At 44.0% G+C, this 16,920-nt stretch overlaps 1 protein-coding gene across 1 annotated transcript; it reads left to right on the forward strand.

Moving 5' to 3' along the window:
- Positions 1-305: 305 nt before the first annotated feature.
- hnf1ba (HNF1 homeobox Ba) lies at positions 306-15,164 on the forward strand. Its single transcript, XM_062473722.1, has 10 exons — positions 306-839; positions 2,955-3,154; positions 3,475-3,745; positions 3,923-4,146; positions 8,231-8,385; positions 9,644-9,761; positions 10,015-10,182; positions 10,464-10,582; positions 11,084-11,128; positions 12,821-15,164. The coding sequence occupies exons 1-10, from the start codon at positions 469-471 to the stop codon at positions 12,839-12,841; spliced, it is 1,692 nt and encodes a 563-aa protein (XP_062329706.1). The 5' UTR covers positions 306-468; the 3' UTR covers positions 12,842-15,164.
- Positions 15,165-16,920: the final 1,756 nt, after the last annotated feature.

Here is a 16,920-nt window from a genome sequence, read left to right on the forward strand (position 1 = left end):
CGAAACAAAACTTAACAATATATGCCTAATAGCCTAATTATCAATCTGTAACAGAACAGTCTCTCCCCTTTCACCAAACTCTTTAGCATATAGTCTACGACAGAGTCCAAAGTTCATAAAAGTTTTGCTGATAACAGAACCCAATAAAAGCAACTGCGCTGCAGTGTAAACACATGTCTACCTGCCTCGCTGTCAGAGCGGCCTTCTTCGAAGGATTTGCATAAAGGCCCCATCAGCCAGCCCACTAATTACCATGTTTTATATTCCCTGCCCTCCAAAAGCATCATGGCAAATTATATCACTCTCCTCTACAGGGAAGTGAACCAGCCTCTCCGAGCAGGTGTCAGCAGTGGATAATTCACATCAACACTGGACAGGAGAGGAAGAGAGATTTTTTTCTCCTCTCTTTCTTCTCCACCAACTTCCCTTCCCTTTAGTTAGATTATTTGTTCTTTTTTTTTTTTTTTGATGTTCTCGAAAATGGTTTCAAAATTGACCTCCCTTCAGCAGGAGCTCCTCAGCGCCTTGTTAGATTCCGGAGTTTCCAAAGATGTCCTAATCCAAGCCCTGGACGACATGGACCCTAGCCCGAACGGCTTTGGAGTTAAATTGGAGAACCTACAGATGTCTCCCCCAAACTCAAAAATGAACGGAAACGATTCGGATTCAAAGCCGATATTTCATCAACTGACAAATGGTCACGGAACGGGTAAATTGTCTGGAGACGAGGGATCCGAGGACGGGGATGAGTTCGACACTCCGCCTATATTGAAAGAATTACAGTCGATGAACACGGAGGAAGCTGTGGAACAGCGAGCAGAAATTGACCGCATGCTAGCGTAAGTGACAAAAATGTCTTTAAATGTGAAGTGTTCTGTCGAATATTGTAGGATAACTAAATCCAACAGACTTCATGCAGGTTTAACTGTTTCGGGGTTAGGCTATTCGTTTTCTGGACTGAGTTTATAGTTGTAGATTTGTAGTTTATTAAATCTGACTTGGTTGTAGCCCATTTCAAATAGAATAGGCCTACATAAATAGCCAATCTTTTATGGCATAATTTGCGTATAATAATCAGTTGTTCACAAAATATAACTATAGGCCTACTGTGTAAATATTAGAGAATTCTAAATTAGGATAAACTAAAACGAAAAAAGAGAAAAGCCATGCCTGTGTTTACAAATTTGAAACATCGCGCCAGTAGCTAATTTTCTGGTTACTAATTATCAACACGGGTTATTATTTCTTTGAGCTTTGCAAAATTCTGCGTAACACGCTCTATTTATTATTAACTCACTCCACCTCTCGCAAAGATAAACACTGTAATAGCCTACAAGAAGAGAAAGTGAATTATTTATTAAAAGGCAGACCTTGTTTTGTCTGTTGTCAACATATTGGTTAGTAAATACCATTCTCATAATAATATAGCATATCATGTCAATTTGTGATAGTAGTCTAAATAGGATATGGCCTGCCAATATAGCCAAGGCTACATAAATAATATCAATACGTTGACATGAATATGCCAAATAATAAAATGCCACGTAGTCTCATATAGCCTAGACCAAATAGCCTACGCTTTTTGGCTACGCTAGGCCTATCGAAAAGAAACATGGCCTACAAGTTTCAAATGTTCTTACCTATAGCCTTCCCATGTAAATTTTCATGTACACAATTTTTTCAAAAGTTCATTCATAATTCCAAAACCGGAAGAAAATCAAAACTAACCCACGTGTAGTTAAGTTATTATTAATTTTATTCTATAAATAATCAACTGAAAGATACACAGTGGCGTATGATTAGACTGAATGGAGATCTGGTTATTCATTGTCGAAAGTTATAAACCAACATATCTTAACCCACAGATTTAAAAGGCATTCTCCAAAACAAACAACAGTAGATTTGTGAAGTCAATAGTCGTTTTAATCTCAGATTAGTAGGCTATATGATGGTAAGTGTGAATTTTACTGTAATATTTTAGAACAAGCATACAAATCATTCCGAAGAGCTTGTTTGGTTTTTCGACTGAATGGCTCAACATTTATTCATGTCCTTTTATTTAGAACAATCTTTTGTCTTAAACCTGAATTTGCTAATCATAGGCCTATACTTTCTTTGAGGTTATTTCTATTAAAAATGAAACTTCTGATTGATTGCCGTTCTTCCTACGATTAGGCCTCCTGAAATTAAATCCGACAACCTTGATTCACCTCTATTTACGTTATCTAATGTAATTTTGTTAAATGGAATAAATGACAAATTGGAACTTTTCGAATGTCTCGAGAAATTATCCAAATTAATAAGCGGAGAAAGGGTATTGGCTACGCTAAATGGCAACAACTCGTCTGTAGCCTAAATCAAACGTTTTCCTTTGACCGTGTCCGAACCATCAGCCAATTTTATATTATGATTAACATAGGCTATGTGTCTTATTTGTTAAATTACATTGCTAGAGATTGTTAGTGCCTATAGCCCAGTACAATCCTAGCATATATTATAGCCTAGGCAAATTGTGTTTGAAATGGAATAATACGTAGGCCGGACAGTCAATCAGTGTTTATGCAGTATTTTCGAGTTTCAGAACTTAACTCTCCTGTTCGGAAATCTCCTAGTTGGATTGCACCAGCTCAATCAGTCGGTCTAACCTTTGAAAGTATTTACAGCCCATTGAATGCAATGATTAACGGTCGTTTATTAGGGTGCTTAACAGTTGCTCCTACAAGTCTTTAAACTTGGGGCCTTACGAAACAGAAAAAAACTTAACTCCGAAATCACAGAGGAAAACATGGAGCAGTTTTCCATTAGGAAAATAGTGCATTAGGCTACGTGCATCGGGTTGCAGTTTAACATTTAGACTAGTATTATTATCAGTAATAGGCATAGTAACCGTAATGCTAGGTTGGTATGCTATGTCATATCAGATATTAAACGTATTTCCTTTATGTTACACCCAGTGAGGACCCATGGCGTGCAGCCCGAACGATCAAAGGCTACATGCAGCAGCATAACATCCCTCAGCGCGAGGTAGTGGATGTAACGGGACTGAACCAGTCTCACCTCTCGCAGCACCTCAACAAAGGCACACCGATGAAAACTCAGAAAAGAATGGCACTCTACACCTGGTACGTCAGGAAACAGCGGGAAATTCTCAGACGTAAGTAAATATTTTTCTCACACAACTTTCGATATGGTTTAAGTTTGAGGTTCTTAACAATTCATTAATTACAATTAATCAATACCCTTTCAAGATCAAAGTATAATTATTTGGATATACTTATACATATAGGCCTACTTATGCACAGCAAAGGATTATAAACCATAACCTAAAATGTTGGTAACGCCCGTTGCATATAAGATCTTTATATATTTTATGGACACAAGTCAAGTCAATGATGCATATCTGTATTATTTAATTGTGTACATGGTCCGAGTATGTATTCTATACCATCAAATGTGCCCTGTCTTATTTTTCAGAATTCAACCAGGCAGTGCAAGGTTCTGGCAGCAATATGACAGACAAAGGCAATCAGGATCAGGTGATGTTTTTCTTCCCAGAGTTTAACCCACCTGGTCAGAATATGGGACAGTCCAGTGACGAAGTGGGCTCTGAACCATCCTGCAAGAAAATGAGACGCAACCGTTTCAAATGGGGGCCTGCATCCCAGCAAATCCTGTACCAGGCTTACGAACGCCAGAAGAACCCCAGCAAAGAGGAGAGGGAAGCCCTGGTGGAAGAATGCAACAGGTACGAGGGAACACCTTAATGGTCGCCCATTAATCCACTCATAACTGAATACGAACACTACACAATTATTACGTCACCCTGACTACACTCAGCCCGGTTGTCTCTATTAGTGTTTCGATGACTCTATTATTCATTGAGTTTGAAAATAACTAACAATATTTACATGTGTTCTTCCAGGGCTGAGTGCCTTCAGAGAGGCGTGTCTCCCTCTAAGGCCCACGGCCTGGGCTCAAACCTGGTCACCGAGGTGCGTGTTTACAACTGGTTCGCCAACCGGCGGAAAGAGGAGGCTTTCCGGCAGAAGCTTGCGATGGATGCTTACAGTGGGCCGACCCACGTCCTCAACCCCCTCATGGCCCACAGCTCTCCACACCACCCGCAGAATAGCGCTTCTCCACCCAGTAAGATGCTAGGTAGCGTCACCACACACTGGAACCCGCCCCAGTCACATGACATTTCCCTATTCACATGTGATTTTGCATTCTTCCTGTACAGAAATGAGGATCAAGCAGATCATTTAGTTTTATAATTTTATGGTGCTGGGATTCAATCTGCCATGGTCCTAGCAGAACATTGTCAAAATAACAATTTTCTCCTAATGCGTCAGTTAAAAGAGAATTGAGCAGCACAGTTGACGAGATGAGAGAAAGGAGAGTGAGGCCGGGTGATCAATGAGAGTGAGTGTTGTGAGAGAGCTGAGCAAATGCCATTGTTATTCTGATCTTTGAAGACACACTGAGAACAATCCACATTGTACCTGCAATCTCCACTCCAAAGTCAGCAGGCAGAAACGTGGCACAAAGCGCAGTGGTCTTGTGACAGGCTAGGGTCAGCGTGAGGTCAGGGAGGTCTGGCCTTATGGCCCCACCGATCTTGTTCAGCTCCACCATGGCCTCACTCAGTTCAGGTAGGCCACTGTTGACTTTCTTCACAATCTCAAAGTTACTGAACCCAGAACAAGGAAATGCAGCATCCAAGTGTTCTGATCTTTTGACCTCAAATTGTTGTTTCCTGAAACTGTTGTGTTTGAGCAAACTATCTTGAGCATTCTACATAAAACCAAGCAGGTACTTGGACATAGCACTATCCACCCACCACCATAAAATTAATGATTTGGGAGACTAAATCAAAGTCAATTGTTGTCCTTTCATGTCAGACCACGAGGTCAACCTTGCAGAGACAACCAACCATTTGTCGTGACTCTACTAGTTACTGTTGGATATAGTGGTCCCATTAGTGGATGGTCTGTTTGCTTGTGTTTTTTCCCCAACACACCTGACCAGGCAACGACCTCAGGTTGGAGAGCCAGGAAGGTCGCCGATTGGCTCGTTATGGCGGAGAAGGAGGGAAGTTGATTGTGAGGCTATGGGGTCAGGCAGAAGATACTCTGCTCTCCCTGGAACCGGGTTTCCCTGCTTACAAGGTGTCCTGCTGGCAACATCAGCTGTTTTTCAGTGTCGGCCTCTGGCCTGACAATAACCTCTCAGTGGGCCCTCCATCCGGTTGCCAGGGCACGGCCTGTATTATGCATGGTTAATGGACAATTAAAATCCCTGGCTGCTACATCTCCACAGTCTTTGATAAGGAGCTCCCCTGACTTCTCCTCTCTATAGCCCTGCCTGGAGGGGGCCTTATTGTCTGTGGTGTATTAGAAGACTGCAGTGACTGTAGCCTAGGTTCATTTATCTCCGCTGGGGCTTGGGGAGGGACTGTTTTTTAAAGCCCCCCCCCTCACCTTTATGGCCGTCAGTATTGTGGCGGAGGCTGGGCGCAGACCCCACCAGCAGGAGCTGTCCTGTGGTATTGGTTCTTTTCTGGCCAGACAGGACTGATGAGTCCCTCTGTGCTGCCGGTGTATAGAGAACAGGGGAACCCCCTTCACAGCCTCGCTGGCCTGGGTATGTGACGAGGTCAGTGCTGGGTCAGGGTCTCTCTCATTCCATACATTTGTATCGATCGAGGTTTGGTTGGTTCATCACCACTGCAGAGATAGGCAGCGGTTGTTTTGGAATAGGGTAACTTGATGGATGCCTTTAAGTCAGATAGGAGGCAAACCGAAATGAAAAGCTAAAAACTAAATTGTTTTGTAATTTTTCAGTTGCTGAGGGATTGCTTCTATTTGTGAGTAAATTAATGTGCTGAGCCAAGTGTTTTAATGGAAAAGATAAGAGGTGGGCACTTGAATTCAGCAAACAAGCAGCCAATGTGACGCACGTGTGTGTTTATGAGCAGGTTCGCAGACAGAAAAAAAATTCTCATTGGAGAAATGAGGGCAGTGCCAGACAGAGTATGTTGTGTTGGTTAATCTCAAAACACAGCATGGTAGAACTGGTTACTTGATCTTACACTGAACATAAGGGATGGTATCTTTTATTGTTGCCTTTAATCAATGTATTGAATATTTATGTTGACTTTCTTTGCATTGCAAGCACAATTTTATTTACGGCTTCATGCATCAAAGCGGAAAAGCAACCTTGATACCGACGCCAATCAGCAAAGATAATCCAGACAGAGTAACATCTTTTATTTTACCAAAAGTACCAACAAATTAAATTCAATGCCTGATAAACCACACTTCTGATTGGTGGTTTTCCAGATACAAAGGTGCTGATTTAGTGAGTGTGTAAGCAGGGTGGTGTTTCCCTGTGTCAGCCCTGTGTGCTGCTCTCTGCAAGGCCCTGACAGGCACAATGGGCCAGATACGTCCTGTAGAGACCCTGGAGGTCTTACATATGCACCATGGTCACAATGAGCACTGCCTGGGGATGGGGAGAGAAGCTTTGATTTTACATGGCTCTCACAGAGAGCTGAGGCCTTTTCAAAACCTGCTGCACTCTACAGCTACCACTCCCCTTCCAAAGTTCTCGCCCTCCCCCTTTCTCTTAAAGAACCCTGCTCCTGTTAAAAGTTCAAACGAACTCGCTGTCACACGACATCGGAAGCCTGTGTGCCAGATTGATTCTGTGAATCAACTTCATGGATTTACATTTTAGGATAATCCCCAACGTCAAGTATTTGATGATGAGCTGTGAATCGCTACTCCAACCCTCCTACGTTGTGGGGACACTCGGGTTGTTATACGAACCCTTCTTCCTCGCTACAGCTGGCCTAGACATGGCCCCCTCCCCGTCCCAGCCTCAGACGAGACGGCAGAGGGCTTCCTGGTTGACAGTGGGGTTCCCTGCAGCCAGAGTTACTGCTGGCCACTGGGAGACTGTCCTAAATAGCATCCCTCTCCCTTTGACACTTTTAGAGGTGGCCCAGCTCAGGGATTACTGCCTGTTTATGAGTTCTCAGCCATTGTTTGGCTGTGGGGGTCATAGGTCCGGGTGGAGTGTTTTATTGTTTTGTACCAGTGTTTACAAGGCGCGGTGGAGTGCTATGGGGTTGCTAGTATGTTGCTGAAAACAATTTGAGGTCTGTAGTCCTCTTGTGGTCTTGGCAGGCTGGATGATATGCGGTCAGTGGATGAAATACGTATCTCTGTCTTTCTCGGCTTTAGATCTGCAACAATCAATGTACTAGTCGTTTTCAAACTGATCGTGTATTTGCTCAGGGTCAACTGAAATCCTGCTTACAATACTGTATTTTAATTCAATTATAATTGTTGTTTAGAGTGGACCCGGTACCAGCTCCCCCTGTTGTTTATTTAATCACAAATGGAGCGCTGTGTCAGTGTCCGCTGTGACCGTTGCAGAGCCCTCGGTGTGACGTGTGGGTCAGGGACAGAGAGCTCTGGGACGATCTCAGATCTGAGAGCAAACAGAGCCTGTCTCCCCATGGCCAGGACAAGCCAGGGAGCCAGGGACCCTCTACAGACCCTCTGTGAAGGGCTGAGGTGACAGGATAAGAATGTGTTTGACATTGTTTGTAATTGTGTAATGTTTGCACTGTCGGTATCAGAAGGGGGCTAGGATGGGCAAACATGCATTTGATAGGTGGTAGACAGGCATTCCTGAGCCTCAGCAGTGAGAGAGGAGAGACAGCAGAGGGGTCTAGACACACTGAGTGTGGGCTCTTTAGTGATGTCACAGAATGCATTGTCAGGAGAGACCAGGCGCTGGATGTAACGGCATTCCTTAAGGATGACATTTCAGTTCTGTGTCACTGGTGAAGTTTCACTTCCTAGGTGCTGGTGCTGGCCCACCAACACGGCCCCCGTGAGCTCAGAAAGTCTGGACGGGGGGGACGGGGGGACGGGGGGGTGGTGGCGTTGTGTTGTGTGTGTGTGTACACACCGGGTGGCCTTGGCTGAGCTGTCCCGATAGCAGCGGTGGAGGGGTCAGTGTTTTTGTTTACTCTGGTTTCCAGTCAAAGAGCAGGTGAATCTGACGGCTCAGAGCGACGCAACCACTGTCCTGCCCGCCCATCTTCCTGCCCTATCAACTATACCCCCGTGACAGTTGTTGTTAGCCACGAAAAACATCCCAGAATCTAATCTTTCTCTCTCTTTTTCCCCCCCACTTCCTACTTCTTGCCCTCCAGTGCGTTACAGCCAGGGACCTGGTGAGGTCAGTTCCTCGACGACCATCAGTCACCACGGCAGCAACTCCATGGCAACCAGTCAATCCGTGTTACAGCAGGTGTCTCCGGCTGGCTTGGACCCCAGCCACAGTCTGCTGTCACCTGACGCCAAGATGGTGAGTGAGCACACCTGGGCCCTCCCTGGCCTCAGATTAGATAAGGCCCAGGGCCTGCGTTTATCCTAGACATACAAAGCAAGTTCCAGAGCCATGCTCCCATGCTCCTGTCAGCAGGGTTCAACAATTAGAGCATTGTGCTTCCCTGTGTGGACGGTGGAGGAAGGTGGTGAGGAGGCCTTGGTTTAGCTCACAGCTGGGCCCGAAGTTCAGCCTTTGCCAGCATGGGCCCGGCTCGTCAACAGTTTAGCCAATAAACCTGACAAAGAAACATTCTACTCTTATTGATTAAATGCCCTGTAACAAGGGGCGGAGGGCGGAGGGTGGAGGGCGGAGCGGAGAGTTCAAGCTGCTCTGCCAGGGATATGACGACAACCGGCGCTAATGCTAAATGGGGTTTGTCTGCCTTCAGCAAAGGGAACAACCTTCTCCCCTCTGCCCTGATTCAATATTTGATCAGTGAAAGCGAAACTTGCATGCAGGGATAATCAAACTGTTTAAAAAACAATTCAGTTGTATACACCAAATTCAGAATTACTCTTTAGCCTAGTCAAGTAAAGTAGTCGTGAGTATTCTGGTGGTTGAGAGGGAGGTAGCTTGTGGTGTGGAGCAGGCCAGGACTGGCAGGGTTTTATCTCTCGGTCCAGATGAGAGCCTACCCAGTCCCTCGTCTCTGACCAGGCTGTAGTCAAATAGACCCCAGGAGGATTCCCATCAAGATACCCATTAGATCAGACCGCACCCGTTGAACTGTAGAAACAATTAGTTTCTACAGTCTGCTGAGGGAACATGTATGTGTGCACCTGCAGGCACTGTGCATACTGTACTGTGTGTGTGTGTGTGTGTGTGTGTGTGTGGGGGGGGGGGGGGTCAGCTTGTGCACTTGCACGGGCATGAAAACACACACTGGCAGACAAAGCTGTACTCAATGTATGTTTTATCGCTTTCTGATTTTTTCTTCCGTATCAGTATTTGCTAGTGTAGATGACTGTAGTAACACAAGCACAATATCACACAAAAGCCACATTGCTGAGTCAACATTCATGTTGTGACCTGCTTTGCTGAGAACATGTAGTTTCACTTCCAAAATACAATTTGGCATCTACATGCGACTCCATGCCCAGACTTAAGAGTTAATGTTGAAAGCCCAGAGTTAATATTGATATTATATAAGCCTACTGCTATTTCTACAAAACCAGCTCAATATCTAAGTTTTACCGCTAAATATATTGATGTTTCTCTCTTTCTCTCTCTCCAGATCTCAGTGTCAGGTGGAGGGTTGCCACCAGTGAGCACGCTGACAAACATCCACAGTTCTCACCACTCCCACCAGCAGACACAGAACCTCATCATGCCCCTCATGGCCATAGCACAAAGTGAGTCGGCCATTTTACTTCCTGTTTCGGGCCCAGCTGTTTGATGTCCGAACAGCCATTTTATATCCCATGCTCAGTGGGAGAGCAACATTCAAGTGGTGTTCACTTTACACCCGAAATCACATATAAAATGCCAATACCAGGGCATTGTTTGTGTTTTGTGATGTTCTCATTGTCAGCTATTATCCTGCCTACATATGATTTTCATGTTAGCGATGTGACTTGAACTAACGGATGTCCGCCTGTCCCCCAGGTATGAACACGTCGCAGTCCCAGTCGGTGCCGGTGATTAACAGTGTAGCGGGAAGCCTTGCGGCGCTGCAGCCAATCCAGTACAGCCCGCACCAGCAGGGCCTCATGCAGCAGTCTCCAAGCCACATGAGTCAGCAGCCCTTCATGGCCACCGTCACACACTCACACAGTCAGTACCATCACCGTCTCTCTTCCTGAAACCGTACCACCGTCCTGTCTGCTCAGCCTCTCTCCCCGACGCTGTTCCCCTTGAGCTACTGTAGTCTGAGTAGGAATGGGGGGGTCAGAGGAGTTATAAGGGCTCTCATATCATTACATGTGAATGGTTAACACTCTGGAAGCCGTATTCATATATGTTGTTAATGCGTGGACGGGATACTGCATTTTTTCGGTACATTTGACACCGTGAATCATTAAGCATCCACTGACTGTGTGTGTGTGTGTCTGCAGTGTACCCTCACAAGCAGGAGCCGCCTCAGTACTCCCACCCGTCTCGGTTCTCCTCAGCCATGGTGGTCACGGACGCCAACAGCCTCAGCACCCTCAGCTCCATGTCCTCCAGCAAACAGGTGAGTGAAGCCCCCCCCCCGCACGCTCTCCTAACTCGGGCCTGGAGCCCCCTGCATCTCTGGTGATTTTTTCTCTGCCTTTCCGGCCGCCTGCACTGCTGTGGTAGCTGTAGTAGCAGGTGATGTGTTGTTTAGGCATCAGATGGCATCCACTATCTTAACTGGGTGATTTTGAACAGCATTGAACAGCTGCAGTTTAACAAACACAAGCTTTTAGTAGACCCTATATTTTGTAGTTAGCGCTTTACACTGCACTGTTTTTGGAGAAGATCTCCTATGAGAGATTAATATATTGAGATCAATCCATTTGTACTTAATCTACTAACACACTGCATCTTTCACAACTCAATCATCCTATTCACAGAAACAATACAATCTGAGCACACTCTAACTTTATGATAAGATCAGGACAGAAAGACAGATAGACAGGTGTGTGTATGTGTGTCTGTGTGGGTGTGTGTTCTGACTGTGTGTTGACCTGTTTAATCCCTGTCGCATTAGGATTCTGCAGTAAACAAGATGGTGCAACTAGGGGGGCTCTCCTGGGTAAATACGACTTTATTAGTAACAGTTATTACAGTCACTTAGTTTGGCATTGTGAGTGACCTTCACATGCACCACAAATGGTCAAATACAATCTTTCCATGTACATGCGTGCCAATCTGTTTTCCATAGACATCAAAAACATTAAGTTGATATCATGGTCTCATGCAGCAGTGTGTGGCATATTAAACATACTTGGCAGACGGAATTACAACAGAAGATTTCATAGATTTAATATTGATAGGTTTTAACAGCTGGCTTTTTCGGTTTACTCTTGGTGCTCAGTTTGACCCTACACATCCCAAATGCTTTTGTCAGAGCATGTGGACCGCAAATCTCAATCAGTGGGCCAAGCGGGTGTATGGATACTCCTCTGAATTCCTATTTCCTTTGAAAGACCCAACCAATCAATCACCTGTGCCCTCAGCCAGAACGGTACTTGATTAACGATGCCTCCTTTCGCTTTCCTCTCCCTGGTGAGAGAGTGGCTCTCCCTGGCTTGGCAGATCAGGAAATGAACCCCACTGTTAATCAAAGTTGTGGAAGCTCGTGTCCTGCTACTCAGGCTTGCTTCCATGATTCCGATGAGGGTGGGGGTGAGGGTGGAGTTTACAGTAATTACAGCTCTTCCCCTATTCTACTTTTCCCTGCTCTCGGTGATCGCTCTAGCCTGAAATGCTGTCCTGCTCGCTGCTTTCACACGCTCAACTTCCCACGCTGAGAGACAGGGCTCTCACACCACGACATTGTCGCTGAACGGCTGACCGGCTGACCGGCTGAGGCGCTTAAAAAAACCCTCCTCGGAATAGCTGGCCCAGTTTTATTGCTTTTGTTACCTCTCAGATCAGGATTGACTCTATAGATTGTGTAAATAGATATAGGGGGATTACTGCTTACTTTTTTGTTGTGGTATCGTAAACACAAGCCTCTCCTTGCTATTCTAGTTCGAGTCCATTTTCTCAGGTTATGACTGGGGCTTTATAGAAAGGCATGTTGTGAAAAGCCAGCGTTTAGAGAGTAATTAGCCAACAGGCTCTCCTAGTCTCTATCTTATCAGGCCTCTGTTTGGCCTAGGTAGTGTAGACAGAGGGCAGGGGGGTCTTCTCATGACACAACCGACATGGCCAGGCTTTATAACAGTCTTGTTTACTGAAGACCCCCCCCTCAACACACACGCACACACAACCACCACCGCCCCTGCCCCCACAAGCACCCCCCCCAGTGCCAACCACACCCGCCCCCATTTAAAACCCACCTCCATTTAGAGCCGTGTCTAATGACTGGTGTCTTAGCAGCTCCACCTTTATCAGGTGAGGCTGTTTGCTGTCCGCGGGGTCGTTCCAAGGTCAGTGGCCTCCACCCCTTCTGAGAAAGGGAAAAATAAATTCCACAAACATTTTGAAAAAGGCTGTTTCTATGGCAACACAGCCCTCCAGAGAGAGTGGAACGAGGAAGGATACAGAAGGAATGTATTTGGTCAGGTGTGGCACACAAAGGTGCAGGGAGGACTCGTTTAGAGTTGGTGATTTTAGACAATCTCACACCTAGAGGAAATGCTTCTCAGTGTCACACAACAATGCATCTTCACAAGCAGCAGTTACAATGTTTCCCGTTTCCTGTTTTGTGTGACTAAGTGGTTTGTTTGTTTGAGTGACGTTGTCTCTCTGACGTGGTCCTCTCTCTCTCTTTCTGCAGTGTCCTCTTCAAGCCTGGTGAGGTTGCACACCTGACTTCTTTGGTGCCTAGCAACAGGAGCTCCGTTTTCCACCCTCTCTCTGTGGTAACCGTGACAACTCCTAATAACTACCCACTGGACGATGAGTCAATAAATCAAGCGTGGTGGCGGAGGGCAGAAAACTGCCGGCAAAGAGACAGAGAAACGAACCCTGCAGGTCTGCAATAAGTGGGAAGGAGACACAGCAGGAGTTACTCTCATAAACAAAGATGATCAACAAGGATATGATTTATTTTTTAAACACAATCTTTGAAAACAGTATTCATTGCTCTACCTTTCATTGAAAATTGTACATAAATGACATTCCTCGTTTTTTTTTTTTTTGCCACGGCCAATCATTTGTGACTATCATCACAGAACAAACTAAATGATGCTGTGTCTCTGCCCTGTGTACTGCGGGGTTCGTCATGCAAGGACGGGAGCAGAGGCCCTGGTAGACAGTGATACTATGTGATTAAGAGACAAAGTTGCACAGAAGCTGAGCTGATCTACTACTGTCTGTCTGTGTATGGCAGGACTCTGTTACAGACAGTGGGATCGCCTCTTGCCAAGTGCCTGGACTCATGGCCAGATGTTTCTTGTCTCCAGCAGCCACTGAAATTATGATCCACATTTTTAACTGTCTTATCAATAGCCGAGCACACTAGCAGAACTGTTTGACAATCATATTTACCTTGTTCGAAAACAATTTTATTGATTTTGTAGATAGATATTTCATATAAATGTTCTGTTTCAAGTCTTCCATTTGTTGTTTTTTATATATATATATATTTCTTTTCTGTACAGCATATCGTGCTGTTTTATAGTCTGAAGGATTTGTCACAAAATGTTTGTAATGTCTTGTGTAAACTGTGATTGAGACATTTGACAATCTTTGGAATACATTGAAGGATTATGAAATGTGACTGGACTGGCCATTTCAGACCAAACCCTGTAAATATCTCCAGAAATGACCGACTGTTGTCAGAGCAGCCTACCACATCAGGGTGATTACAAATACACTACAGCATGTACACAAGCTTGAGTAAACCCATTTACACCTGTTTTACTCTTTTTCAAGGTACATAATTCAAAGTCTGCCATGTTTCACAAACTAACTTCACCTTGTAAAAAAACTGTCACATCGTCCTTGTGTGCCTTGAAACCCAGTCCTAATCCCAGGATGCAGGTCCGGACTACTGTCCCAGCAAGCCCTGCTCAGTTAAGATAGATTCCTCACCTCCCACATCCTCAATATCCTCAGAAGTCCAATATGTCAGAGTAAAGATAAAAGATGAAATTGTGAAAGAATTTGATTTCTTTTCTTAATACTCTCATAATAAATCATTGAGGGACCCCCCCCCACCACCACCTGTCATAGTGAAAATATTTACAAGTATTTGTAAGAAAAACATTGATATTAGTCTGGAATCTTGTTAAGGGGTTGAGAGAAGGAGGAGGACCATGTTGTGACAGCGGCTGTTGTAATCAGGCTGGATTCCACGGAGGTTGGGAAAGGTTTGGGAGAGAATCCCACAACCAGGGTTGGACACCCTAGCAAACAGTCTCAGACACTCATTACGCAGCCTGGGTTTGCTTGGTTGTGGGATCAGGGTGGTGCTATGGGTACTAGACATTTCACATAAGACATTTTGTAACTGCATTGTCAGTATATGTATTTGTCTTGAAGACTGATTGATTTAGCTTGATTGTCAAACATTCCAAACTTAAGCTGTACCATCTTGCTTGTGTTCTTATCACGGCTTCAGGCTTTTTTCAAACTCCTTTCCAATAGGTCATTATATTATTGTTGTTTTGTTATTATTTTTGTCAGTCTGTTATAAATATACCCACTGCTGACTGAATAGAGAACAGGCAGAACTTTCCAGAATTCAAACTTCTAGAGGACCAGATGGCAGTGAATGTGATTTTCTCTTTGTGTATTATTTTTGTATAAAATGGAAATCAATCTTTTAAATCATTATTTATACTTTCTGAGAAAATGTTGATATTTCAAGTAAAGCTTTTTTCCAAAACAATGAAGTTTGGTCAAAACTTTTGTGTTGTTATTGCTAGCATATAACATTTTAAATATTCTTTGTGAATGCAAAGTGTTTAACCTTCGCAATATGAGCTTCCTAACAATTCAAACACCTCTAAATTATCCTTGCGGTCCCTGAAGGTAAATTCCTCCTAACTCAAAACAAACCTTCTAATGTGATACAGGAAGTCCATAATGTAACCTTCAGACCTGACTAGTTCCTTATGACGAGTGTGACAGGAATGTACTTCTATTGACCAGATGACCACACACCCCTCCATGCCTTTCCATGGGTGTTTATTTAGCCTATCTGATGGACACACCGCATACCCAGGGGAACAAAGGGGTGTGTGTGTGTGTGTGTGTGTGTGTGTGTGTGTGTGTGTGTGTGTGTGTGTGTGTGTGTGTGTGTGCGTGTGTGTGTGTGTGTGTGTGTGTGTGTGTGTGTATGAAATAGAATGAAAAAAGAGGGAGAGAGAAATAAAGAATAAGTGTGTGTGAGTGAGTGTGTGTGTGTGTGTGTGTGTGTGTGTGAGTGAGTTTGTGTTTGTGTGTGTTTACTTGTCAGATGGAACAATGTACAACACGATGCACATAACCCTGAAAGTATAGTGAATGTGTTTATGGCCCTCTGCAAAGATTTGTGGTATTGCTGTGTGATAAGAGAATATTTCCTTTGAAGTTTATGGATATAAAGGTCTGTTTCCGTCATAAGTCACCTGGGCTGAGCAGGCAACCCTTGTTGCAATACAGTGTGTTTAAAATAAAGGTTTATTGAACCCTATTGTGTCAGACACCAGTATAGCAGAACAAATCAACATGGTGTGACCAAAGATGTAGAAGGCGAGGGAATTAAGATTGGAGTCACCCCGTCTACGTTTGATTAAAGCACTACCAGATGGGTCAAAGTTGTGTTGTAGGTTGTTCTGCACAGTTGGCAGGTGAAGTCTTTGCTCATTATTCCTTAGGTTCACGCAGTAATATCTCAACATGTGTCCTAGAAAGAACATTGTGTATGACAACACATAATCCTGGTCAATTTTTTCACACTCTAAAAGGGAGGTTGTAGGAGTTTTGGAGCTTCGTCAGAATAATGCAGTAGTGAGGTTAGATCATGAATCTATGATTATAACAATAGTCATTGGGATGTAACTGGTATATGACCGGTAACACTGTGGCCCAGCCTCTCCATGCTGGCCCTGCAGGACCTGGAAGACCGCCCCCGATAGCAATTGAAGGGAGATCCTGCTGAGGGTACCCTTGTAATCCAATGATGTTGCTCTGTTTGATTATCAATGAGGCCTTTGATATTGGGCCCAGGGAGCCTCTAAAGATCTTACCTCTACTTTTTTTACTACTGTTCTCTGAAAGAACCACGAGCCGTGAAAGAAACACTGCTTAGATAATTTGCATCTGTTTGGAAGCCATTTCACAGTGACATATAGTAGTTTATTCCTCTAACATGTTTACTGGGTTGAAATGGATTGAAATTTCAACCCATAAACTACACATTCACCCAGATGATCTATTAGCTTTGAATTGTTGGTGTGGATTTTTGAATGATTGAATCAACAACAATGTTTGCATTTTGACTCTGTAAAGAAAAGACTAATTGGAAAAATTTAAATGGTTATATAATCCTCCACATCCCTCAACCATCATGTCTGAATTATACCTTAATTTTAGAAATAAATTATATATTACTGGGATTTTCTTCATGTTGTCATTCTGTGCCAATGTTTTATGTCTATTTGATTTACATTCATCCACTTGACAAATGGAGTCATATTAAATCCTTTTATAGCACTGACTTTGTCCCTTTTGTGTCCTTGTCTGTTGCAGCCAAGCCATTACAAGTTTATGACCCTCACAGATTTGTACTATTCATCCGATTGTTTGGCAACAAAAAGGAAAACAGAGAAAAGAGATAGACCACTTATCAAGTATGACTTATGGATATCTAGCACTTCCACTGGCATGACATGGCCGACATTTTCATGTCAATATGGGTATCGGTAGTTGTAAAACATTAGGGATTGA

Source organism: Osmerus eperlanus, chromosome 11, assembly GCF_963692335.1.
Source record: "Osmerus eperlanus chromosome 11, fOsmEpe2.1, whole genome shotgun sequence".
In the NCBI taxonomy this organism is placed as follows: Eukaryota; Metazoa; Chordata; class Actinopteri; order Osmeriformes; family Osmeridae; genus Osmerus; species Osmerus eperlanus.